Raw genomic sequence first — 27,691 nt, forward strand, 5'->3', positions numbered from 1 at the left:
TTATTGTCCTAATAAATTGATTGTGTAAATAACGTAATAATGTTTTTATTTTTCAGTACATTTTTTAGATTGTTAAAAATATTTTATAAGAGCATTGTGTCTTCCTCGATGTGTTTTCCATTGTCAAGCTCATGTATAATTAATTATATGTAAATCCTCTCATTAAAACTATAGTCCAAGTTGTTTTTGAAACTTTGAATACAATGATCGTGTTCTTGAAGTGTTATTTTAAGTTGATTCTACTTTTAGATTACTCACAAAAATGTATAAAATACTTATTTTATATTCATTTGAAAGGAGGTATGTTTATTAAAAATTATGATTGATGTGTTACGAAAAAAGTAAACTTACGATCAAGGGGTAAAAATACCCTTGGTTAAATCCTATAATTCCTTTAGTGCCAAAATTAGTAGCTGTTGTAACGTCTAATTTAATTTTTTAAAGGCATTTTCCCAGAGTGAATGACTGTCCCGTGACAAATTTCGAGTTGGTTGTGGTGGCTCGGGAATTTCAAAGCCAGCAGTGCAACATAATCTACTAGGTTTAACATACCTTTTATTTTCTTTGCATTGGTTCCCTACTGTGGTTATGTCGCAAATCTGATATCTATGCGTTAAAAATAATAGATAATAATACCAATTTATAACGGAAGGAAAATCTCTTTGGTGTAACTTTATGCTTTCCTTGAGATGTGTTTTATATTGTGTATTTGTTTGTACTGCTCTGTATGTGTGTATTTTAATACAATTTTTTTAATCATACCTAAGGTAACATTTTTCCAGCAGGAAAAATATAATTTAATAACAGAAAAAAAACATTATTTTAAAATAGTTCGGCCAACTGTTAAATTAATTTTTCTCTAACAAACTTACACTTCCGCTTTACGATACTTACGTATATATAGGGATTAGTAAAAAAAAAAAGGAAAAGCATGCACTGTCGGTAGCAAAGTAATATTAAAATAAATATTGGCTATTGAAAGTCTGGGTTTAGTTAATATATATGTGCTTAGAAGCATGCAGTGTTAGCAGAAACATTTTATTTAGCTGGTTTTTAAGCCGTAGTAATTTAACTTCGTTATTTCACTTGGCATTTATATCTCGCATTACGGACTCATTGACTATATAATCACGTGATAATTAGAATGCCTATGGAATTTTGGTCATTTATAAACTTTTATTTATTTGAAGCAACATAATCTGTGAAATATTTATTATTTTATATGACTCTTCAAATGATGATTTTGTGTTTGTTTTCACTATTTCATTAGTTACTTGTAGTTTTGGCAGGTTGCAGCGACAACCTCATGGTTTGAAATTTTGAGCTGTTTACTCTATAAATGTTTCAACTTATTGATTTGAAATATTTTAATTATAAAAAATATATATAAGGTCGAGATTATTCTTTAGGAATTGCAGCACTGCGTCGTTTATTTGCGATACTTATCATCTCAACAATTTTACGCATTTATGTAATACATCGTTGGTTTCAATAGCCTACCTTAGGCTATAGCTTTAGAAGAGTCAAAAATGCCTTTTCATATCTTAATTTAAGTCCTTGATTTATGCTAGTATAGAATAGATTATAGTGGAACATTATTTTTAATTTTTAATAGTAACACCACCGGTGTTTCAGGTAATGGCCGTATTGACAAATCTATTCGGTCGGAACGCCTAAGAATTTAGATAAATGACACCAATTTAGTGAGATTTTCTTCTTTTTTAAATATTCTAATAGCTGAAATAAAAAATATATATATATTATTGGCATCTACAGTACACCTGCGTACTGAATTCTTGGTAGTAGCATTGAACAGAGCTTAGTAAGACCATTTATTGTTTATTTAATACAATGAAACCCACATAAAATTAACAAAATTTTCGGAATTATTAAACCTTGAACATATTAGAATTCCTAACTACAGATAGTTATTTGAGATTTGTGCTCATCTCAGTGGCATTGCTATTTAATTATTTGAACTTTCAATTATAACAAACGTTGAAATATGTTGTTATAAAGATTTTGACTGTGTAATATTTCTACTTGTAAAAGTATCAGATATATACTCTGTTTTACCTGTTACTATCTGGTATGTTCATTGAAAGGCTATGTATGTTTATTTTCTATTAAATTAATTTTTTATAAGTAAAATATCCTTCAAAAATAATTTTCACTTTGATCATACTATTTGTTTTTTTTTTAAATTTATTATGTTTGAACCTTCCATTCGATATAATAACTTTAATGGTGATATTAATTTCACTACCAAATTCAATACTTAATAATACTAAATTTGATATTTTTGAGATTATCACGAAAAAAAAAAAATATTTTGCACTCATTGCATTTTTGGCTAACATAAGGGTTGGAATTAAACATTAATTTTCCTTTTAATTGTTCTTGCAGTGTTGGAGATTTATCCAAGTGTAGTTTTGGACAGATACCGTTTCTGGTTACACTGTATTTCATTATTTCATAAGAAACCTCAATAAGAGACAAGAAAAAGATGAATTTTCTAGATTATAATGAACACCATTTTTACCTTTATATTTTAAGAAAATTACCACGGTAGGAATTAAGAATCACTAAAGGATTGTCAAATAGAAAAAATGCTGTTTTAAGCAATATCTTTGTAATTCATTTTCCGGACGAGGGGCTTGCTCTGTTCCCCTTCCCTCCTCCCCCGCCAACATCCCATCGAAAAATCATGGCTACACCCAATGTTAAATGTGTAAAATAATCATATATGTTTACACACACAAATGAAGTAGGGTAAAATTTTGTTGACTGAAATTATTGAAAAATATTAGTTGTATATGTAATTTTATATTAGATGTCACAAATGTTTTTAAGACGTGTGAATATACAGATTATGTTGGTACTCTAGTCTAAAACTATGCATTTTTAGTGTTATGCGATATCATACGCCTGTAGGATGGGGCAAAAAGTAAATTCGTGTTAACATCAGCTTACAAAGTTCATCATGTGGATATAAATGTGGCAGTAATGTAAACATATTCTTGTGAAATAACTAATTCTAAAGTTTATTTAATAATTATATTTATGACGGTTAATTTGACAATAAGAAAGTAAAATAAACTCAACTGAAGTGCCACCTGACGGTGACAATCCGTCGTGGCATTTTAAGCATATGATATAAAACATGCAATATTCTACTTCATTAATAATCGGCTGTCAATAAATTGTAATTTTCATTCGCAGGGGTCAGATATAACCACTGGATAACATTTAATTTCATTTAGTGGCCTGTATTTAACAACTCAATTAGAATCTCAAGCCTTATTACGCTTTTTATTCCCGCAAGGTATTTTTAAGATACATAACAGTTGTAGTGTACTCATGTCGTTCAATACTTAGGACTATATGGTCACATTCCTTTATTTAACCCTAGAAGGATTCATGCTTACTTTTTTAAATTAAAATTTATACTAGCCCTTGAAAATAATTATTTAAGTAACATAAAATTTTGAGATATTTTCTTTATATGTAACAAATAAAAAGCGATTATTATATTTATCTAACCAAAGAACGCCTTCCATTACATTTTAAAGATATAACCGTTTTAGACAGATAATTATTGTTCAATATTTTAAACTACTTATACAAATGTGATGCGTATTAATATCAGTCTTATTTGTGTGAACCAACAGTATTTCACACCAGTAACAGGTAAGTGACTTCAATAATCATACACCATCTGTAATCTTTTTAACGAAATACGACTAACACAATAAAAAAAGAAGATATGAATATAACTTTTTTAAAAAGAAATAAAAGATTTAATATTTAAGTACACTAGAGATAAAATAACTGATCCAATATCTTGCGAATTTCTGAGAATTGTGAGCCAGTACATTTCTTCTTACTGACTGGCGTAATTTACGTAGTAAATAACTACCATATATTTTTATAAAAAAAAGCCTGAAGAAACATTAACTATCCACCAATTAAAGGCTTGTAGGTATCATAGCAGCCACGGTTACTGGCCAGGTTATACTAACCTCAAAAACACTAGCTGAAAGACCGACATTCGTTGCAGTGTCTGAGAACGATATAAAGTAACATTTCACCCATACCTCGTTTAGTTTGAGGTTGAAATTCGTAACAAAAATTTATGGAAAACATTTACAACCACATTTATTCGAGAGGTAAATAAACTGGATTATTGTGGAAATTTGGAGTATAATGAAAGTATTGCAATAGGATTTCTTTATTTTATTTAATATGTACTAACAAAAATAATACTTTTAGTGCTAAGAAATACATTACTTCCAACACTTATCACTGAAAACACAAAGGCCAAATTCTATAGTCAAAATTGTACTTCAACTTTGTGTCATGACATCTCCATTTATAATTCGTTGCATTTGCCACATAAGTGAAACCAAGTCGGTAGCATTACAATTTTATTAAAGTATTGAGTTTGATTTTTAAAGCCTACCGAAAGATAATGGGCAACATTAAAGCAAATTATTCTCTTGAATTTTAACCTTCCCATGGTTTTCGGAAGCGAAAGTAAAGATAAAATTTTACGCCACACCATTGTGCGCCGATTTTTAAGACATAATGATAGTGGCTCCCAAAATATTTGGTACCGAATCTGTGCTCATATATTTTAGTCATGCCAGGGGCTCGTACAGAAATTATGAACCTCGCCATATGAATGAAGAGCACTAATATATCAAGGCAGTTTTTAATATTAAGTGCACATATAGGAAATGTAGGGTTTGGTCGAAGGGAGAAGGGCCATTCCCCATACCCCAGAATTGTCATACATATACAGTTTCCTATCTATTTTAAATATTTTAACAGAAATAAATTATTTATTTGTTTAATTTTTAGTAAATATTAACCTTGATTATTTAGATAAATAAAAAAGGCCACATAATATGCATAATTATAGAGTAGCTACTTTTTTTAACACATATTAAGAACATTATAAGCCGTGTTAGAGAATGGATTAACTTTCATACGTGGTAATTTTAACCTAAGAACACATAAAATAACATAATAATAACTGTTCACGGATAGACGTAAGAAAATGGTTTTGGCCCAATATTTGTGAGAAAAATTTTCCGTGTGCGACCACACTTTCCCTCAGAAACATTTCTATATAAATCTTATAATTTATATCTTACTCTGCCTCCAAATATTTTTTTCTTATAAGCCACCCTACCTACGGTCATAGTTACAATTGGTGGGTTGTAATCCCAATAACAACGAAACTTTGATTGCCAACAGCTATATTTTTAATTTTATTATAATTAAATACCAACACTTATATTAAAAAAAGGGGGAAAAAATGGAACCCAATTACATAGGTACACTTCTGGTTTAAGCATTTAGCTTGCTTTATAAATTTCACACTAAACACTTCCAAACAAAATAATATTTCTGGTTTTACTATAATAAAAAAATCGAGTTTGCTATAATAATAAATAATTATGTATAGAATTGTACATATAACTGTATTAAAAATTATATATATGAATTAACAGATGAATACTGTAGTTAATATGAAATATTTTAGTTTCCTTTATGGTACTTTTCCCTTATGGTAGTTTTCCTCTTGCCATCCACGGGAGCGGGGGAAAAGTACCATAATGGAAAACTACCATAATGGCAGTTTTCCCCCTGGCAACCTTTGAAGCAAGGGGAAAAATGCCATAGTGGAAAACTACCATAATGGAAGTTTTCCCCATGGCCTCCACGGAACAGGGGGGAAAAATGCCATGATGGAAAACTACCATTATGGCATAATTCCCCTTGGCCTCCAAGGAACAGGGGGGGAAAATGCCATGATGGAAAACTACCATAATGGCAGTTTTCCCCCTGGCCTCCCCGGAACAGGGGGGAAAAATGCCATAATGGAAAACTACCATTATGGCAGAATTCCCCTTGGCCTCAAAGGAACAGGGGGGAAAAATGCCATGATAGAAAACTACCATAATGGCAGTTTTCCCCTGGCCTCCACGGAACAGGGGGGAAAAATGCCATGATGGAAAACTACCATAATGGCAGAATTCCCCTCGGCCTCCAAGGAACAGGGGGGAAAAATGCCATAATGGAAAACTACCATATCTTGAATTCGCCGTCAGAAGTGCTATCTGTAGACTTTTAAGTGAACCAAATAAACTGCTGGTGTTGTCAGCGCTACCTAGCGACGTATTCTATACACTAATCTGAGAGCAAAGCCGTGGTACTCATTCCATGGAGTGTATACGAAAATATGGCAGTTTTCCCCCTCGTCCTTTTAACTTATGGTAGTTTTCCAATATGGTACTTTTCCCCCCTGTTTCGAAAAGGTCAAGGGGAAAACTACCATTATGGTAGTTTTCCATTATGGTACTTTTCCGCGCCTCCCATCCCGCCCCTTTCATGCTACGGGACTCCGGAGATTATCTTCCACGGGAATGCCCGAGCCTAATAGAAAGAGAGGTCCCACGCAGGACAGAGACGGAGATAAGACCGACCTCTTCTACTTGAACAATACCACTAGCGCAGACACTCGGAATTCTCCAACAGTGGAGCGGGTCGGGTGCCGTTAACCAACATAAATATATCTGTTAAAATGCTACTTTCCTTATTCATTTAATTTAAAGGAATTTTGTAACTGGTAAAAATAACGAAAAAATGTTTGTGACTGCAGAAGTTACACTTATGCATGCACTAGCGGTCGAATGGGACGATGACAAAGGTGGAGGGCGTGGCATGATATATGCTAGTTGTAACGGCCGGAAGGGGATTCAGCAGGGAGGGGTAGAAATGACGCAGCAGTGATGCTACAAAATCCTCGTAACGAATTATCGTAAAGCTGCATATTTTTATTCTACTCAGTTTTCGTATAGACTAACGATTTACAATACTATATGTCTTTTATTTAATTTAAATTATTTACAACTTATTAATTTTTGTGAGAAGAGTTATTGATTTATGTAATTAACTTAATACCCCAACTACGAGGTCGGGTAAAACAATTGATGCTACTTTCCTAGGAATTTAGAATGTGTTAAATCACAAACATTTGTGTCATATTTTAGCTGTCATAGGCAAATTGTCACTATGATAGACACTGATAATTCTGCAGATATGAGAAATTAATAATGATTGATTTTGGCAAATTAAATTACAAATACCTTGTAAAATATATTGGAAAACATTATTTTAGAATTTTGTTATTTTAAGATCATTCCCACATCCTTACTAGTATACCTCTTGTTCAATAAAAGAAACCTAATAATGTATCTTTATCTGTACCTAATAGCAAGAAGTTCCAATCTGTAACGCGAGGACTCCACGCACACACCTATTATTTATTACAATAAACTATTCACAATTTATTACAAAAAAAATTAAAGAATAGTTGTACTATGATAAAGTTTTATTTTTAATTTCTATACGCGGTATACATTTTCAGATGTCCATTATATACCTACAGATTATCACGCAGTTCCATCATCTTTTTGAGATTTCTATGCCATTCAACACAGATGGCAGTGCCGTGGTTACACATATCTATTCATTCGACTTCCGTACAATTTAAGAATTTACTCCTACCAAATACCGTATACCGAGGGCAAGACGCTTATTCTTCAGAAATTAAGACCTAAAGTAAACATAAAAGACCTAAAGTAACATGAAAGACCTAAAGTAAAAATAAAATTGGAATTCTAAATAATATTTTTGCAGGCTATGTTCGAAATTAAAATCTTTAAAATAATTAAGCTTGCTATGACTTTAAGGGCTGCGCTCTACCGGCGTGACGCGGCGACTATCGTGTGACTCAGGCGAGGGTGACAGACCTGAGGGGCGAGCTGCCACCGCAGACAGCAGCTGCGATAATGTTGGTACTACTAGGGTAATAATTTTTTATGATTATTTCCTATGTTAACACCGAAACAGTTCGTGTTCAATCACTGGATTAAGTCCCGATGATATAGTTTTTACTTCAACTAGGATGCTATAGGTTACATATTTGTAGAGACTTCACTGCCCCAAGCCAGTGACGATGAAATATCAGCGGGACAGAGGAAACCGAAAATTTGGCAGTGAGTCCATCACGAGAGGCAGTCTTGGCCGGATGACTGGGAAGGAAGCCTTGAACCCACTGCGCAAAAGGAATAATTTGCACAGTGATAAATTGTGAAAAAGACCCGAGCAACGCAAAGATTTGCACCAAAAGGGGAGAAGACCGATGGATCTTACTAACTCCTTGGTGTGTTTACTTTGGAAGTAATTAAGACATCACAAGGCGGTGAAGCAGAGAACAAAAAAAAATACAAACAAACGTAGAAAATGAACTTAAACTTATAGGATAAAACTTTATATAAAATGATTTATGAAACTAAATTCATTTGCGCTTCAATGACATCCTGTGAGAGAAGTTTCTGACCGTGTCAGTACATGACACCAGGAGTTGATCGCGCTTCTGTAGGGGGGTAAGAGACAGATGAAGACCTCTTGGCCCTCACAGGGGAAGAATAGAGAAATTTTGGGGAAGGGGGGATGCAATTCGGCCCACAGCCCTGAAGATTGTGCACGCAGCACCAAATAGTGGTGTAGGTGCCTGTATTTAACTGACAAAGAGGCCGAGAGAGGGCAGAGGTTGCGCGAAAGCGGGTTTAGGCTGTGACCGACTTTCACCAAAATGGGCAATTAGCGAGTGAGGGAAGGGGGGTCATGGAAGCGCTGTTGCGAGACCACAGCCTCTCGAAGGAAACTGCTGAGGGTGGTAAGAGAGAGGGGGAGAGAGAAAAGTAGTACGCCTGCACCCCATTAGCAGCTGTGCTTGCTGACATGAGCCAGACAAGTGACTACGTGAATGTTCTATGTGACTGCACGCGTCAAATCTGGTACGGTTGTTATGTTAAGAGTTACGATGGGGCGTAAGTATCTGGACAGGAAGCGCTAGATAACCATGAAGGGAAGTGGCCCATCTGTGCCACTTGAGCCTGTAAAAGAAATATAAAAAAGGTGTACGGGTAATAAATTAAGACCGTAACTTTAAAGAGGGATGTATAAAACAGTAGGTTTAGAAATTTTATTCGAAAAAAAAATAATATCGTGCCCAAAAGTTTACTAATTATCGGTAAATAAATTATAAATAACGAAGATTGCAACTCTTCTAGTTTGGAGGACCAAGGCTTCTCAAAGAGAAGAACTAAAATGAACTAAAATCTAAAATATTTCCTAATAACTTAAGAATTCACAAGCTACATAGAATAATGCATGTTCGTGCAAACCGGTAACTTGAAAAATCTTTCTGGCCATAGCCTAAATGGCTAAATTAAACATTGCCATAAGATATAGTTCCAGATACGATCAGGTTTATTACGTTCCCATATGAAATCTGCCCAAATATGTATTTGAGACTTTTCTGATTTTTCTACTGTAAGACAAGAGAAATTCAGACAAGAGAAATTACAAATAATCAACTTCTGACGTTAGTTATGATGTCAAGACAGTTAGATAATAAAAAAACAACATGCATTTATCACACTTAAACATACACAGAGGGCACAGCAAATGAATAAGAGATATAAAACATAAGACCATGATGTGAGATAGCTATTAGAGCTAACAATCGATAGAGCATAGTACTCAGTATATGACGATAGTGATACTAATGCCAATAGTGATATTCACTAGATTTTTTTATCTCAGGACCACGAAACTAGTAATAAATAGGAGTCGCTAAAAAAAATCTAACAAATGTAGAGTGTTTAAATAATAAATTTTGATGTCATATAAAAGGATTAAAGTTTGAAGAGTCTTTTAATAAGCTGGCCGATAAGTTATGCTTACTACACGGATATAAAAAAAGATATTAGTACCGGTACCTATTTCCTTGATCATTATTTATTTTAATTCATTTCATCCATTCCTCATGAATAAAAAAGATAATTAAGTTAATTAGTGAGTCAAACTCTTAAGGTATGATAAAAATAGTGTGCCCCAAGCCATTTCAACAAGGAAACCATGAATTAAGTATGCAATAAAGCTAATAAATAATTTCATGAATAAATTTTAAAACTGCAGAGATATGAGCGACCACTTGTCACGAATTGTAACGGAAGTGAATTTGTAAACCACTCGTGTTACAGTGACGGACATGGAGTCTACTTAAATGTTACACTGCAGAGTTATCTGGTAATAAATTGCAGAGAGATTGTTGTATTTTCACAAGAACATCTTACACACTAACGCTGGTATAAAGCCCCTTCAGTCAAAGATAATGGCCGTAAAGCCACCATTGATAAGTGTCGTCAGCCTATGTTGTAAATCACAGGATTACTGGATATTGTCGAAGTGGCCCCGATGTTGCTGCATTGAGACCACTCTGTCCTCCTTGCTTCATGTTGCAAGCCACTCCCAGTCGAGGCAGCCCGAATATCCCTCGACTCTTCATAGTGCAGGTAAGACCATAACTGTAGAATAACATGTTTGTTATTATCGATATTATATGACGGATTCACGCAAAATCATAGACGTTAGTCGTCTTTGGGAAGGATGGAAATTAATGGGGTGCGGAAGTAAAGAGGAAAGAAGAAGAGGATTTAAGAGCTCTGCCTACCCGGGCACACATACGGTGCGCAAAGCTTCAGGAAAAACAACGCGTTTTCAAAACTACTCAAGATATACAAGTGGGGTCTGTTTACGAAAAGCATTTAAGAGTTCATTGAGGGCCGAAAAGTACTCTTGATTTCGGATTAAGTTTTAAAACTGTATTTTTAGATGAGGTAAAATGGCTAAAAGGCGTGTTTTCAGAGTAATTTTTAGGCGTAAAACAACCAGTACAGATTCTTGAAAGCACTTAAGGGACTTGCATTAAACCTTTATCTTCATTTCTCGGCCATATAATGTTACGGTCACCGCTCAAATTTCACAGTTGTCCTGTGACGACGAAAAGACTGCGCGCCAGTTCTTAGCCTTGCGCTTAGAGGCTATATCGCGCTAGAAGAACCAGCGAGCGTCGCGCTTATCATTCTGCCTCACTAACACACATACACCCCTGACAAGGCGGGCACCTGGGTCTCGACTGTTGGCCGCTGACTTCAGTCAGTTATACCAAATATCGTAATACGACAACATGGAAAACTCTGGCCAATCATCATTGGCGAAGCGCGAGACAATCTACTGGAATGGCTTTCAAGCTATTTTCACTCCACGCCGCTAGATGACATTACTCTCAAGCACTTAAAACACATTGTAAAAAAACTGTTCCACTCCACGCCGTTAGGTTCGCTGACATCACTTGTCTCGCGTATTTCTTATGAGTTTCCTATATTGTCCCTATTGAGGCCCGTCTACAATAGCAATGTCCTAAACTGTGTCCGAAGGACACTCGTCGCTGATTGGTCCACGTGACCCTCTGACAACATGCGTCAAGTGGGCGAAGGTCCGAACCTACCTGGTCCGAAGACATTCGTCAATTTGAACTTTTTGTCCCAACCTGTGTACTTCGGACACAGAAAAAGAACAGAACACTCACGATATTTGAATTTTCGGTTCCCGTTTGAAAACGTGGTGTTTGTTTTTGTTATTGAAGGAAATAGAAGTTGTTGTAAGTCAAGAAGAGCTACTTTGCCTTACTGAATAAATATATAATATTGAACTCCCACAACTTTCATAAATTCAATCTCAAAATACAAAGCATCAAAACAATAAACAAAAACATTTGGTTTGGAACATTTACTGCGCTCTGGTAACAACTTTAGAAATCAATACATTCGGACATCGGACATCGCAATTGTGGACAGGGCAGTTTTCGGTGAGACAATGTGACGTCACTCACATTCGGATAAGGACACGGACCACGCACAGGTTCGGACTATTGTAGACGGGCTCTTACAGTATTTGTTTATCCTGCAGAGTCGAATAGGACAGTCAAGCAGTTTTTCACGCCAAGGTATGAGTATCCCACATATCCTCTCTCTTAAAAAAAATAAATTTGCATTAGAGTTCGTATTGCGATTTTTACTAATTTGTGTTACTAATAAATAAGTAAACTGAAAAATCATTTATGTACAAATAATAAATAATAATTAATTCATGTTCATTTGTTTTTAAATTGTTAGTAAATAAAAAATGAAGAGAGAATGGACATGATGGGCTCCCAACTCAAAAGTAATTTACTATTACAATAACCAAACACTAACAAAATTAAAACAGAGAGAGATTAATTTTAAAGGAACCATCATTTGATAATTCAATGCAGATGATTGTGAATGATACAAGATGTTAAATTTAAATTGGAAAATGGAGAATAAAAATATCTTATGTGATTCCACTCTGACAAATCTTTAAAAAAGGTTTCCATCTTTTATTGTGGTGACATACCATAAATACAAGGTTCATTACTTGTTGATAAGAATTTATTGCTCATAAAATTTATACTATCATCAATTATGCACATATTTTAGTTCGCGGTAGACTTTAGCACTGCGAACATTCATAAACATTGTTAGTAACAACACTGCCATGTTAATAACTCTTAAGTGAAGCATGCCCTACCACAGACCTTATCAAATCCAAGCAGTTGTTTCAGTCTATAGGAACGTACTTGGCTTTATTCACACCATTTAAAAGCTAATACTTCATTCCTGGAGTTCTAAGCAAGTGTTAGACTCAAAAGATCCTTCATACTCGTATTTAACTAACTGGAAAAGAAGAAATATTTTCAGAAATTCTGTGTTTCAGAAAATAATTATTTTTCTTTTGCTCCACTCATAGTCGATGGTTTGACGAATACGAGAACAAGTAGTGATATTAATCGTCTTTTTACCTGGTGAAGAAGGTCCGAAAAATGTCTGCAGTAATACTTCCCTTAAATGGGGCTAAATTAATATGAAGCACAAGGTTACGAAATTCGTATAGGTATTTTGAGGCATGCTTCATGCCCGAGAAATGTTCAATTTGGTCATATATGTACAATTTGGTCATGTAGGTACAAAGTAAGTATTAAGTAATGCATGACCTGAGGAGGCTGTTTAGAGATCGAGCATTGGCAGGGGGAGGGATAACGACTGCTCAGGTGCACAGCAACTCGTGATTGGAGGCGCATCGGAATTCAGGAGTGTACTTCATCCGGAACTACATGTCAATCATCGATATGTTTCACACATCGAATACATTTAGACATATGGTCTGGACAATATCAGCAATGATTTAAAAAATATCGGCCTCGACATGTTTGTTTCCACAAATGTTTTTTGACATGTTATTGACAAGTCCATTCGAAAATCTGTTTTAAAAATTCAATTGTTAAAATTGTCTTTTATTTAATTCCATTACCATTAAAAAATTTGTCAAAACAATGGCTTTTAATTTCTTGTCATGCTCATAGTGAGTTTTTTAAAAAACATGTAAGTGAAAACCACGGAAGAATTCTGACTTCATAGTGCTAGTTTTGATACAATTTGTGTTAGCCCTGTGATATGGATGTATCAGCATCACTGTGATAGATCATACTAGAGATGTCATCCTCGACTTGTAATATCGACTCATAAACTTGCCTAACATGTCACTGTCGACATTGATATGTGGCATTAAACTACAATATAATTATATTTTAAATAGGCATAAAAGACTTTATAATAAAACATTGTTAGTATTAGCCATTGGAAAAATTTAAATCAATAATCTTTGAATTCTACAGCTAGTATTTGTACATCCACACAGCATGTTTGTGCATTTCATTCGTGCATGGAAGTATTCTTGGCATTGGGCTTTCGTGAACTGAGCCCTGTGACACTCAGGGTCTACACAACAAAGATGGTATTAGAACAGCCAAGGGCAGCAAGAGTTGAAGACTACTCTAGAAGACAGTCCTCTAGCAGACTGCTTTAGACCAACCCAGAATTCATTTATAAATATTGTCCCTAAAGTTACAATACAAACTGGCAGTTTGCAAGGTCAGCTACTGGGATAGGGAGGTTCCAACACTCTAACTACCGCTCGTCATGCAGAGAGTAAAGGGTAGCTGTTCTGGAAGTGGCAGGACCAAAATTCTGATTCTATTTTGTTACTCTATGTTGAAGGTGTAGGTGTTTAGGACAGGGCGATTCATTCACTTTGACTCCTGCTAGTCACTCTGAGAGGAAAGTTAATGTGTACTGTACAGAGTTGTTTCTATTATTTCCTCCTGTCACCCTGAAGACAGTGCATGTGTGCTCCATGGGGAGGATTCACCATCTGAATACCCTCATCATCCTGAGTGGATGGGGTTGGCATGCTGAAAACATTAATTCTAACCCTTTAACTCCCAACTTCACAATAAAATTATGGGGTAGGCATGCTGAATGAGGTGGTTCCATCCATCTGACTCCCTCTCATCACCCTAAAAGAACAGGGTATGTGCGCTAGACAGGGAGGTTTCCAACACTCTGCCAAATTGTCATCACCCTGAGAGGATGGGTTAGTTGTGCTGGATAGGTTAATTCATCCGACTCCCTTTCTTCACCCTGATTGGACAGGCTATGTGTGCTGGATGAGAAGGTTCCAACCATCTGATTCCCTCTTGTCGCCCAGAATGATAGAATAGTTTGCTGGATGGGGAGGTCTAAGCCTCTGACTCCCTCCCTGAAAGGTCAGAATGATTGCACTGAAGGTGGGGCCTTCAAATCATCTGACTCATTTTCGTCACCCTGAGAGAACATGGAAGGTGTGTTGAACAGAGAGAGATTATATCCTTCTAACATCCTCTTGTCAGACTAAGTGGAGAGAATAGGTGTGCAGGAAAAGGAAGTTTCTTCACTCTTACTCCTTCTCATCACCCTGAGGGGACAGGAATGTTGTGCTGGATGGAGTGGTTTTAAAACTCTGACTCATCATTGTGAAAGGATAAGTGTGCGAAATGTGATTCCCTCTCATCAATCTGAGTGGACAAGATACATGTACTAGAAGGGATGGTTTCAACCTACTGATACCTCCCCATAACCCTGAGATGAGGGAGTAGGTGAGCTGGATGTTTTAGATACAATATGCTGACTCGCTCATTAACCTGAGATAAATTGAAGAAATGCTGCACCTGGTAGTTCCAACTCATTAACTCCCTCTCATCACCCTGAGAGGATATAATAGTTGTGCTGTATGGGTGGTTAAAACCCTCTGATTCCCTCTTGTCACCCTGAAAGAATGGAGTAGGTGTGCTGTACAGGGAGATTCCAAATATCTGATTCCCTTTTGTCACCCTAATTGAATGGGATAGGTATTCTGGAATGGCTTGATCGAACCCACTGACTCCCTCTCCTCGTCCTGGCAGATAGAAGAGTTATACTGTATGTGAAGGTTCCAACCTTATACTTTCTCATCAACCTGAGAGGATGGGGTAGATGAACTAGTAGGGAGGTTCCGAGTATCTGACACCCTCTGGCCATGCTACATGGATCTGTTAGGTGTCATGGAACAAGTAGTTCCATCCCTCGGACTCTCTGCAGTCATCCTGAGAGAACAAGGTATGTGTGCTTGGTAGGGTGGTTCCAACCTTCCAACTCAGTTTCATCACCCTGTGTAAACAAGTTAGATGTTCCAACACTCTGTCTCTCATTAGTTACCAGAGCAGGGTAGGTGTGCTAGATATGGAGGTTCTATCACACTGACTCCCTCTGGTAATTCTGAGTGGATGGGGTAGTTGTTCTGGAATGGGTTTATCCATTCCTCTGTTTCCATATCATCACACACAGAGGATAGTGAATCTGTGCTGGACAGTGCAAATGCAACATGCAGACCCCCTCTCATTACCCCGAGAGTACAGGGTAGGTGTGCTGTATATTATGGTCCCAACAATCGGATTCCCTCTTGTCAACCTGAGTTAACGGAGTAGAGGTGATGTATGTGGTGGTTCCAAAGAGCTGACTCCGAATAATCAACCTGAAAGGATGGGTGTGTTTGCTAGACAGTGGTTTCTATTACTCCCTTTGTCATCCTGAGTGGATGGGGTATAAGTGCTGGATAAGGATATTCTAATCTTCTGATTCCCTCTAATTACCCTGAGAGATTGAGATAGGTGTGATGAACAGGGATGTTGCAACCCAGTGACTCCCTTTTGTCACCCTGAGAGGGCAGGGTAAGTGTGCCGAGACAGAGGTGTCAACCCTTTGACTACCTTTTGTCATTCTGAGAGATCAATTAAGTATGCTGAATGGGGAGTTTATAACCTTTCGTCAACCTAAGATAATGGGTTAAATGTGCCCTTAGAGGAAATGGCAGGTGTGCTGGACCTATTAGTTCAAAATATCTTACTACTACTCATTTCCTTTGGAGGACAGAGTAAATATGAGATTTCAATCCGCAAACTCCCTCTCTTTACCCTAAGAGTTTGCAGCGAGTACACTGTTTGTGGAGGTCAGCCCAAATACTCCTTCCTGTTACCCTGAAAATATAATGTGTGTTAAAAAGGGTGTTTCCTATACCTCCCTTTTGTCACTCTGAGAGGAATAGGTAGGTTTACTAGATATGGTGGTTCAAAATATCTGACTATTTCTCAATACCCTTAGAGGACTTAGTGGGTGTACTGAAAGTGGATGTTCCAACCCTCTTTTTCCAACTGTTCAACCTGGATGGATGGGTTAATGTACCACTTACAGTTAATTTCATGGTACCAATATTTTTAAAAATTTAATGATTTAACATTTTTACCAAATGTTTATTATAATAATATATATATTTATTTGTTATTAAAATTATAATACTTTAAGATTATTCAATTTGTATTTCATCCAGGCCTCTGTATTTCTAAATTCTCTCTCTCTCTCTTAGCCACAACAGTCGTTAGACCACACAACTTTTGTAACATGCGCGGTGGGCCCATACCACCATTCCATATGTATCATTGTGTATTGGCCCATTCATCTCTTATTAATTAAATTATATGCTGGTCAGCTTCTTAGACTAGCTTGTCTTGCACTACCATCTCGCATGCCCTGTCTGGCATTGCGAGATGTATCGCTGTTTCACCCTGTGAAACATGACTCCCAGCCACTCTGGCAGTTTCACTCACTCCCCCATTAAACTTCTATTTACATTATTTTACTTTTTTATTTAAACATAAAAAAATTATCTTCTTTAATTGCCCGAAGCTGAGGTAACACCACAGCCGGGGATGGTTCATCTGGCCACCAGGGGCACTAGCAGCATCATGTCAGGGGTCACAAAGGTAAGAATCGACAACACAAACTATGTCAGCTCTCGTAGTGACCGACCTGCATGAAGAGATCATCCTGGGTGCTCCATGGCTTACTTAGATTTATGCCACCATTGATGTTGGTGCCAGATGGACACATCTCGGAATGCGCGGCCTTTGGACAGTCTATGGATTGGGGTACCTGACCCTCCACCTCCATTTAAGTCACTAACCTGGCTGATCACCACAACATATCCAGTGAATACACCATTCTCATAAACAATACACTAGAGCATCAGCACCAGGGAAATAGAGTTCTTGGAACAGATATTTTGATCTGTTTTGGTACTAGCCTGGATAGCTAGTAGAGGCTGCCTTCGTCCGGGTTCTCGTGTTCGAGGTCCGGCGTGGTTCCTAGCGGGAAGGCTGGTTTTTTACTGAAAATGTGTCCGGGAGGGCGCTAGGCTAGTTCTGTGGCTAACCACGAGTTGGGTCGTTGGGTGCGAATGCCCCTGCATGGACCGCTAGGAACGGCGGCGGTGGTCGTGGTGGGAGGGATCCCTGGCAATTAATACGTTACTGGACCTACACAGCATAGCACGCTGATTCTTGACTGGATTAGGGAAGTTCACAAAATAACATACACGTGTTCGGTTTTGCACTGTCGTATACACGTCGCGCACGGAGTGTGTGGAGTGGACGTTTAATTGAAATCGGCAGTTACACTTGCAGTTACAGTCACACTATGCACACTGATTTTCCCTACACAAATTACACTAGGTTGACACTGGGCACTCTGACGCGCCATCACTAATATTAAGTCCTCACGCCAGTCGAGGTTGAGGTGGAGAGTTCGATTGGAGGCGGCCAATCCCGAAAATTGCAAACGGCGACACCCGGGCCCACCTGTGTGGACCGCGGCTCGCTATGAAATTTATTACAAGTCTTTACGTCGTTGTTGACGGTGCCTGTGCACTCGGCGATAATCCAAAAGTTTGTGGTTGTGGGAGTCGGCCATGCAGTATGCTGCACTGCCCCGCGTAATGCTTTGTGCGGGGAGTTTACATTTAAGCGGCTGGGATAGGCCCTACACCGTAAAAGGACCGGTTGCAGACGGGTAGTTAAATACGAAAAGGATTCGACGAGTGACTATAATTACAAGTAGTGAATGCACTGAAGACAAAAGTTGAAGATTCCCCATGGGACGCACGTCCGCCCCGATCCGCGAGTCGCTCGGTACTGGCGTTTGCCCTTGGCGCGAGGGGAGGTCTCAGCGTCCTGTCACGCCATAGTTTCTTAAGTTCCGTTATTCGGAAATTATTAAATTAATAAGAGATTGAAAGTGGCTCTAAATTCATACATTAAATAATTAAAATTAACCTAATACACAGATACTTTTTAGGATTTGGTATTTAACAAGTTTACATTAAGTTTGAATAATGTGAGTCACACTGGAGATTATTCGTCACTTTTTGACTGCTCCAGTGGCGAGTTATACACAAAAAATGGGGAGGTCATAATTACGTCACACACTACTCTATTTAATATAGGCTGAAGGCCGCAACGGGAGCACTCACAAATGTATTAACATATATCCATACGTGAGTGACCCGGGCACTCCTACGTCGCACTTCCTTTGGACGGTTTTTTTAAAATTAAAAGTGATGTTATGATTAAATTATGTTTAATTTATAATGCACAGGGATCGCGGTGGCTGGTTAATTAAGGCATGGTCTTTCATTCTACCTGTTGATCCGGTGCTCGCCTGACTCGGGTGGGCCATGGCTAGGGGTGCATTCCGTTAGCGGGGTCGGATACTGGCAGTTTCAGGTCGGGCTTTAGGGTGGCCTTCGGTCGGACGACGTCAAGGCTTCGATGGGTGCCTCGGCCAGATCATGAGTTATCTGCAGACACAGATCGGTATTACCAGTGGGGGTTTGCAGAATGTGATAGGTTCTGATAGGCGCTACATGGTAACTGTCTGAGGGGCATGTCAGTAAGGATGACACTTGTTTGCTGATGTTGTTGCTAGGTGATGCCGTTGCTGGAATGGGTTTCTCAGCCTCTCGACATAGCCCTTTAATGCACCAGATTGCTAAATGGGATAGGGTATGGGTGGGGCACATGCTAGGATGGGTAGCCCTGGCCTTTTGACACTTCTCCGAAGCCTCTGGGCTGCGAAGAAATGGCGTATCCAGTTCCCTCGCCATATAGAGCCGCGTCTTGTGTTGTTCGACCTGCTCTACTGTGGGGTATATGCCGGCCTGCAAGGGTATGGGATCTTGCTCGATATAAATCATGCAGAGCGAAAGCTTTCATAAGATGACCTCCGCGGCGATCCTCCCGACGGGGCTGTCGCCAGCTCTGCCTTGGTGGACTCTGTCATGTCGGGTCCCATTGCCCTGACTCCATCATCGGGACTCCATCGTCGGGACTCCCCTTTTCTGGGTTGGCGGTGGGGCCACGTATGGAATTACCGCCATGGCGTCCTCTGGTAAAATGGTGGCTGGTGCTGGGCTGGCCCATCGTTGTGTCGTGTGCCCGCGGGCTGAATACATGTGCTGTTTATCGTGTTCCACTTCACTGTTAATATTCCTTTTTGATCCTGCATATTCACTAACACTATTATTATATTTTTAACCAGTTGTGACTGGTACCATGTTATGGCTTTTTCCATTAATAATCCTTTTTCATTATGTTCAAATACTACAATTTTTTTCTTCATTTAACTAAGTGTAAATTGTGTTATTTTTTGCTCATTAATAATCCGGTCTCAAACTGTATATAAACAAACAATAATGTTTTTCTCTCTCTTTTTTTTTTTTCAGGATCAACTTGTAGAGCATTTACTTGTCCTTTTCCATTACTTTTTTTTTATAATTTTTATCAGGTATGTGTGGTTCATCTCACAGCAAACATGCAAGATTTGAAGAGAGCAAGCATTCGAATTTTGGCTACAACAAAACATCTAACAATTTTTTGGGATCGGGGATGATTTCTTGCTGTCTCATTCTTTGCCTTCCATGGAGGCCATGACTTTAGATCCTGTGTTCTTGGACAGACTGGTAAATTTAAGAATAGCGAATTACGTGACGAACTTGATTCTGTATTCACTGATTCCTTTCTGGGTCCTGGAAATCGTTTCTGACTCTAATTGGCTCTGTGCTCTGCCTTTTCAAAATGTATCTCTCTCCACAAAGTTATATAAGGAAGACTCCGTTCGGTGGCCAACCAGTGATACATTTAATTTCGCCTCCAAAGCCCACTTCATTTAGATGAGTGATGACAATCCTGAAATTTTCAATTCCACATTTGTTCCTGTGCTCAAGGAGCATGTAAGTAGGTTTGCTCTGCTTGGTTCTGGGTAAATGCACAGTTGCATAAACCAGTTATTTAACATTCATGTGTCTATTTACTGAGCATTAACAGTGGAAGCCACGCACACACAAAATTACCTGCATTTTTGAACCACTGTAAAGCTTGTGTAAGCATTCCTAGTGATCATGAGACCTGTTCACTATATGCTGTCATGGCATTTCCGCCATATTTTCGAGATTTCGGAAAATTCCACAGATAACAGCACCATGTTTACACATTTCTGTTCCTATTGACTTACATTTAATTAACAAAATTACTCCTACAAAATGCTATAAAACAAGTGCCACGATGTTTTTATATTAAAATTTTTATGTGAGAGGTAGTTACTCCATATTTTTCTGTATAACTCATAAAACCAACACATGTAGCATTGAAACTATTTGATTGGATATTGATGAATCATCAGTGATCTTGTATATGGATGTTATTGCTTTTTTCAGAGATGTCATGCCAAAAAACATTACATCTTCATAAACATGTTTGGAAGCTTAGATTTTTAAAACTTTAAATATCACCACAAAAATTACAGTTTATTTTCTTGTGTGGGGTTAACTATTTAGTTTTCCTAAATTTTGTAATTTGAAGTGATATGAAAAAAAAGGGGGTTGTCTGTAAAGTTGGTTCACGGACGATAATTTTACGTAAAAACGTCATAAGAAAACATTGATGAAACATTTGTCGTGTCCTGAATTTGGCCATTTTACAGTATTTTTTAAATGTATCTATACTTACCTAATATAACCAACCATCCACTAAACAGTCTGTGTGGCTTTTTTATACTGGAGAAAAAAAACGCGCGCGTAAAAATAAAAAACATCCAGGGAGTAGGCGCTCCCGATCGGCCAACTTCGGAAAGGCTAGGCATTTGCAGCCAGTTGCAGGAAGTAGCGGTGCTGCCGCTAGACTATTGTCCTGAATGTAGCTCGGCGCGTGGCAGGAAGCAGTTCCGTCGGCGAAAGCACCGCAGGGGAGCGCGATGTGCCATAGTAGCGAATTGTAGACGAACTGCGGGCTGAAACTTGCGGAGCTGTGGACTGCTGCGCGCGCAACGGAACTGAAATGCATCGGCACTCTGAAGGAAGACATCAGGGACCTTCAGCTGGAGCTACTGTAGGTCCGGTAGTAGTAGCCTAGAGCGGCGCGACCTTCAACCGTCTCGGGGATTTTGGGTGGCGAGGTTGGTTCCCTCCCCCCACCCTGGCTTGAAAGGTACACTGCTGTTGACCTGAAGAAGGAAGATGAAGATGGCGCAACGTCAGGCCGCCTTTCGCTCCGTGCGCCCGCAGTTCGAGCCGGTTTACTGGCTCGTCTGCCCACTGTGGCTGCCTGGGCAGCTGGGCTGGGCTGACGAGTGAAGTCACCCGCCCCTGGGGGCGCATGCGCCCCTGGTTAATAATAACCCAGGAGTTCCCAACCTTTAAATGCGGGCCGCAAGGCCCAAGCACCCAACTCCAGCATGGTTGATTTTTCAGTCCCTCCAACTCTTCTTACCTGGACCCTTCTTCCCTCTTGTCCAGTAGTTACCTACTTGCTTAATGCATGATATTTGATCCCCTCATGACCCGGCCCAGGGTTTTCCCTGTGTCTATGCAGGTTTTACCTGGGTCACACTTAGCTAGCTTTAAGCTAGGCGACCAATGGGTAGAGACTGGAAAAATTCGCGGATTCAATGACTTCTAGGATAGGCTCCATTATCCTCTGCATTTCTCAAGTAAACACGCGTGTTCATTGGGTACTAAATTGTGAGGCGTCTCCAGTGCGTAGCTTGTGATTCGACGCTTCTTTGGTCGATAGTCTCTCATTGGCCCAGAGAGCTCCAGTTAAACTGCGAGCCAATAGCAGAACCAGCAGAATTGTACACATTTTTGAATTTCAGCCTATCACGAAATGAATCCGCGAATTTTTCCGGTCTCTACCAATGGGGCGTCAGTCATGGTGCCAATTGCAGCCATGGCTGGCCAGTAAACCCCAATAAGCACACGATGCACGCGTCCTTGTCCTGCATGGATAAAAACCCGCATGTTAGAGTGTATCGGCTTCGGCCTGAGACACACTTAGGTCTTCCCCTAACCTGGACCCTCCCCATACACACTTAGAATAATTTAGGCTAGGGAAAAAAAATTACCAGTCAGAGATTCTTACCCCAGAGAAATCTGGGCAAACAAAGCAGAAATTTGGAATTTGGTTTATTGCTCTGTCCTCTCCTCTCCTCTCCTGTCCTCTCCTCTTCTGGAGTGGCCTCTTGAGGATTATGCTCTAGGACCCTCCCCCTGAAGCAGCCTTTCGAGGATAATGCTCTAGGACTATTCCTTCCTTCCTTCCTTCCTCCTCCTCCTCCTCCTCCTCCTCCTCCTCTTTGTTGCCCAGCAAGAGGGAAAGCTGCAGCCCTGCTCTGCCTGGCAGACTGCCCACCTTCAGGAGCTGCTCGACAGTGACGACTGAGGACATCACACCCTAGGAGGGTGTTCACCCCACTTCAAGCCACTCCAGCACTGGACGCTGTTACCGGGAAACGTCAAATTGCATACTTTTTTATTTTTAAATATTATTTACAGTTTATGCAAATTTAATTTAAGTAATTTGTTTAAATATAATCACGAAAAAATAGTTAAAAAGCACACCTTAACCTGTTTGATATTATAGAAGATTTTCTCGCACGGTGGTTGGCCGGTTCTTGCACGCTCGGCTCAGGCGGAATGTGACAATGAATCATGCTTTTTCGTGCGTGCAGCCAGCATTCATCGATTTATAAGACGTTATCACGTCAAAAATCTGCCATTTGCAAATGTGACAATCACCTAATGAGACCTTATGGATGTTGTCTGCAGTTCTGCAGTTTTCACGGAGAAAGATGCTGTTGCTGTTGGCTGCCCTGCTTGTCAGCCGGGCTGCTATCCAGCTGGACTGTGCAGGTGAGGTTTACCAACCACTCTCAGGCAACTGCTTGCGGCCATTTACTATTCTAGATTGTTGCGACTTAAATGTGGTCATTAATAAGAAACATAAAGCAAAAAATTAATGAACATAATGCAATAACTTATAAAGTGACGAGCTTCTAACAAATAAACAACTCGTGATATCACAAACATCAATTCGGGGTTACTTTTATATATTAAGAGTTATTTACAGCTGAAATATACTGACACGAACCCCGCTACCCCCAAGTGAATTTTGGCGAATGTGTCATATCTGGAATCTCGGGGTAGGGGTTCGATGCAGCTGTTTAGGCCACTCGGGACGCCTGATAAAGTCCAAGAAAACACCGGGTTACAACTAATTAATTTATTATGGCACAGCCCTTTACAAGGTACTACGCCTCCTGGCCGTAACGGTTGTCCCGAAACGAATCGTCACACGCGTGGCCACTTTCTCAGTGGCGGCTCGAGATTTTAATATGCGGTAAGGTCATTCAGTTCTGACACACGATTATCACATAGACGAACCCTAAACAAGATCACACTTAACAATGACATTACGTATTACACTAGGCTAGTATCATGTAGGCCCGCGACTCCGGTGACGCTACACGAGTCCTGAAACTGTCCCAGATGTTGATGCGTTCGAAAGTTAGTAACGTATTGCCTAATGGCTGCCTCGTGCAGGCTAAAACTAAGTAGCGGCTGGCTATGATATCGCGTGAGGCGCCGATGGACTATCTCCCAGTCCTTACACGGTACTTACGTATGACGTACGCTCGTCGTGGAGCACTAAATGATTAAGTCACATACCACACGGTAAATCGAGACCGACCACGGGACTGAAAGAAAAGGTTTAATAATTACTTAACTATGGTAAACTACATGTCAGTGAAAATTAAGAAAATGCTGGTTCCCTTGATGCGCGGAGGCTGCCGGCCTCTGTGAGCTCCGGAAGGATACTGCCGCTCTCACCGCGCGCGACCCCCCTCCCCGCCAGCCCTTCTGCGCAAAAAAAACGCGTGATTTTCGCGGGGAACTGAACCGGCCAGGTTCGGGACAAGGCGCACGGTGAAACATAATTTTGGAAAATATAAAATATTAAACAATGAAAATGAAGTCTAATAAGTTCCTGTGGAAAAAATACATAAACACTTTTTTGGTTCGGCGGAGGGATATGCCACACCCGGCCGGTCTCCTCCGCCGACGTGGCCCTAATTGTGTGGCGTTCGCCCCATTGCACTTTCTACACTGCGGTGCGCGCCCAAGAGCGTTCGGTCCACACGATTTCGTGAGGCATTGATGAGGCATAGCGGTCTATGCGACATAGAGGAGCATAGGCGGTCGGCGTCAATACTTGCCATAAAATCAATTATCAATATACTTTAAAGTCAAATCCCAAGAACAAGTTACTTCCTCCCTAGGGAGTCTCTGTAAATCAAGAGAGCAATACTCTGCTTCGGAAATCATGGCATCCCAGCTTATAGTGGCATGATTCAGCATTGTCTATAAGTTCAGATCTGACGTAATATGTGAAGCCACTGAATGTGGCCCTTTCCTGTATCTAGAGAATTGCTAAAAAAAAAAAAAAACAATTGTATTTACCTCTCAATATCAAATGAATGGTTCAACCGAAGTTGAGTATGTGTGCATACTCGTATGTATTGATAATGAATACAGAGTTCATGTCACTATTCATTTAAATTTAATTTTTTTCTAAATATTCGGTATGCCACATCACAATGATTTAGGGTAAATATACAGAGAAGTGGCTCTTGGGAAACAAGGTGAATAGTAACTATACAGTGGAAGGTTGGTTAGGTTAGCTATATTAATTACGTTTTAAGTATTACTTATGTACGAAATACATATTATAACATATCAGAATTTACCAAAAAACATCCCGCTTAAGTTTTATTTAACCTTACTTCCAATAAATTATCGTTTAAAAAAATTATATTATTGGGAACCTATCCTAATTTTTGCGTTGCGATTTAGTTGTTATACTCATTATTTATTGTACTTAAATGATAAGTGCCCATAAGATCACCTAAGAATACATATTTCTTAATTATGGCTAGGTGAATTTTAATTTCCAGTGATACCTATGCTCTTTAATATTTAGTTGGCTGAATGTTTGAAGGGAAAAAAAGCCTGTCTTAACTGTGCGTTGTCTAGAATTGGTGAATAAATTATTGTTTTACAAGCAGCGTTTCTGTTTCATTTGTACAAAAAAATTACTTTAAATATTGCTTGAAATCTCCAAACCATCGTCAAAAAAAATAGGTGTGTGGACACCATAACTGTCGTAATTTTTCACAAATCACTTCCAAACTGATACCTACATAAAATATACCTAGTAGTGGAAAATCTCGGTCGAGTTCAGAAATGGGCAGTATTCGACCAAAGGTTAAAAAAAAAAAAACAGAAAAAACGCATTTAAATTTATTTTTAACTTGAAGTAGTAATACCAAAATCTTTTGTCTGAATAAGTTTTTGAAACAACCAACCATAACTGCAGGGGGTTTGAAATAACGTGGGTTGCGGACAAAAAATTATAACTCCCATCGTAAAAGACACAACATCGAATTCGTAATTTTTTTATTAGTCTTACAATTTTTTTTAAAACTTTTGTTTGAAACAATTTTTGATGACATGAAACATTGCTGGAATGGGTGGAAAAAGGGATAGAATTAAAGAAAATTTTTAAGTAGGTATCTTAGTAGATACACTATTAAATCAGTTCAAATTGCTTATAAATATTATAATTTTTAACTAAAACTTATGTCTAAAACTTTTTTTATAATACAAATCATTACTGCAAGGTGTGTTAATAAAAAAGGTAGAAAGACAGACATTAGGTACTTTTTTTTATAGCTGTACTATTAAATCCATTAAAATTTACTCTAAAATCAAGGGTTGAATTTAAAAAAAAAAATTAAAAATTTCTTTGTATCAAATTCGTTGAAATTTATTAACAACTTTTGTCTTAAAAAAACTAAGACGATCACTTATTAGTACAAGGGATGAAAACTAGTGTTTGGAGGTCAAAAATAATTGCATGACTACCTTTCTAGACAAACTATGAAATACGTTAAGACATTCAATGCTGGATGCATTAAGTTAAAACATTTAAAGTATATTTGCTGCTTGGAATATGGTAAAATGTTAAATCGATCTTTTGTTAAATATTAGCGAACATATCAAATATTATGTAGGCTACATTCTTAAAACGTTCAATGAGTTTATAGAAGTTTCCAAATTATTTCCAGAATAAATAAGTAGTAGGTATGTAATAGCCGGTACTGGTTCAGGGTTCAGGGTGTGTTGGTGGTGGTGGTGTCGACGCCATCTTGGAGTGTGACGTCACGGTGGCCATCTTGGATTACCTTGACCTTGGACCTTCAAAATTTGCCCAAAAATTCGTCCAAATTCGCCAAAATTTCCAGTTTTTTAGAAAAAATTCCGCCAAAAAATCTCAAAAATTTGATAACTCAAAAATTAGGATTTTGAAAAACCTTAAAAGTCATTTTGCCTTACAAAAACACAAAATCCTAAAAGCGGCTTAAAAGTCATAAGAGCTAGCCGCTCTAAGACGCCGAGGTCATGACCTTGAAAATTAGGATTTTAAAGCAGCTATTTTGAATTATGACATCACCGTTTCAATTTATTGTTATGGCTGCCATCTTGAAAATCTTTATTTATTATCCAATTTTAACATTTTAAAAAATTTCAATTAATATAAAAATTTTAAAAACATACACTATGACATGGAGCTCGGAGTCCTCGGTTCGAACCCGATGAGTCCAAAAAATTTTAAATGGCGACCAATCCATCCTCCATAGAAGCCACCTGCTGACTTACCTCCCACCACTTATGTCAAACTAGTATATTTATATCAACAGCTAGTATTATGTCATGTCTACCATCTTTAAAATCTGTAATTTTAATGCTAGAAATTCGGGAAAAAAATTTTAAATTAATAAAAAAAATTTATTAAATAAATGTTAATATAAAATCCATAAAAAACACCATTGCACTTTTCATTATTGCCACCATCTTGAAAAAACACAATTTTTATGCTAGAAATTTGGAAAAAAATTCAAAAAATATATTAAAATTTTATTGATCAAATTTTAATAAAATTATATTTTAAAGACGCACTTACACTTTGAAGTTCTCGGTTTGAACCCAGTAAGAGCAAAAATAAAAAAATGTCGACAGATCCTTCTTCCATGGAAGCCACCTGCTAACT

At 38.3% G+C, this 27,691-nt stretch overlaps 1 protein-coding gene across 1 annotated transcript in view; it reads left to right on the forward strand.

Annotated features, from left to right (window-relative positions):
- LOC134534415 (collagen alpha-1(XX) chain-like) overlaps positions 1–27,691 on the forward strand; it is a 164,534-nt gene that overhangs the window by 32,306 nt on the left and 104,537 nt on the right. The window contains exon 2 of the mRNA XM_063372880.1: positions 23,350–23,433. Coding sequence (XP_063228950.1) covers positions 23,373–23,433 — 61 coding nt within the window. The 5' untranslated portion in view covers positions 23,350–23,372. The remainder of the gene's footprint in view (positions 1–23,349; positions 23,434–27,691) is intronic.

This window comes from Bacillus rossius, chromosome 7, assembly GCF_032445375.1.
Source record: "Bacillus rossius redtenbacheri isolate Brsri chromosome 7, Brsri_v3, whole genome shotgun sequence".
NCBI classification, from domain to species: domain Eukaryota; kingdom Metazoa; phylum Arthropoda; class Insecta; order Phasmatodea; family Bacillidae; genus Bacillus; species Bacillus rossius.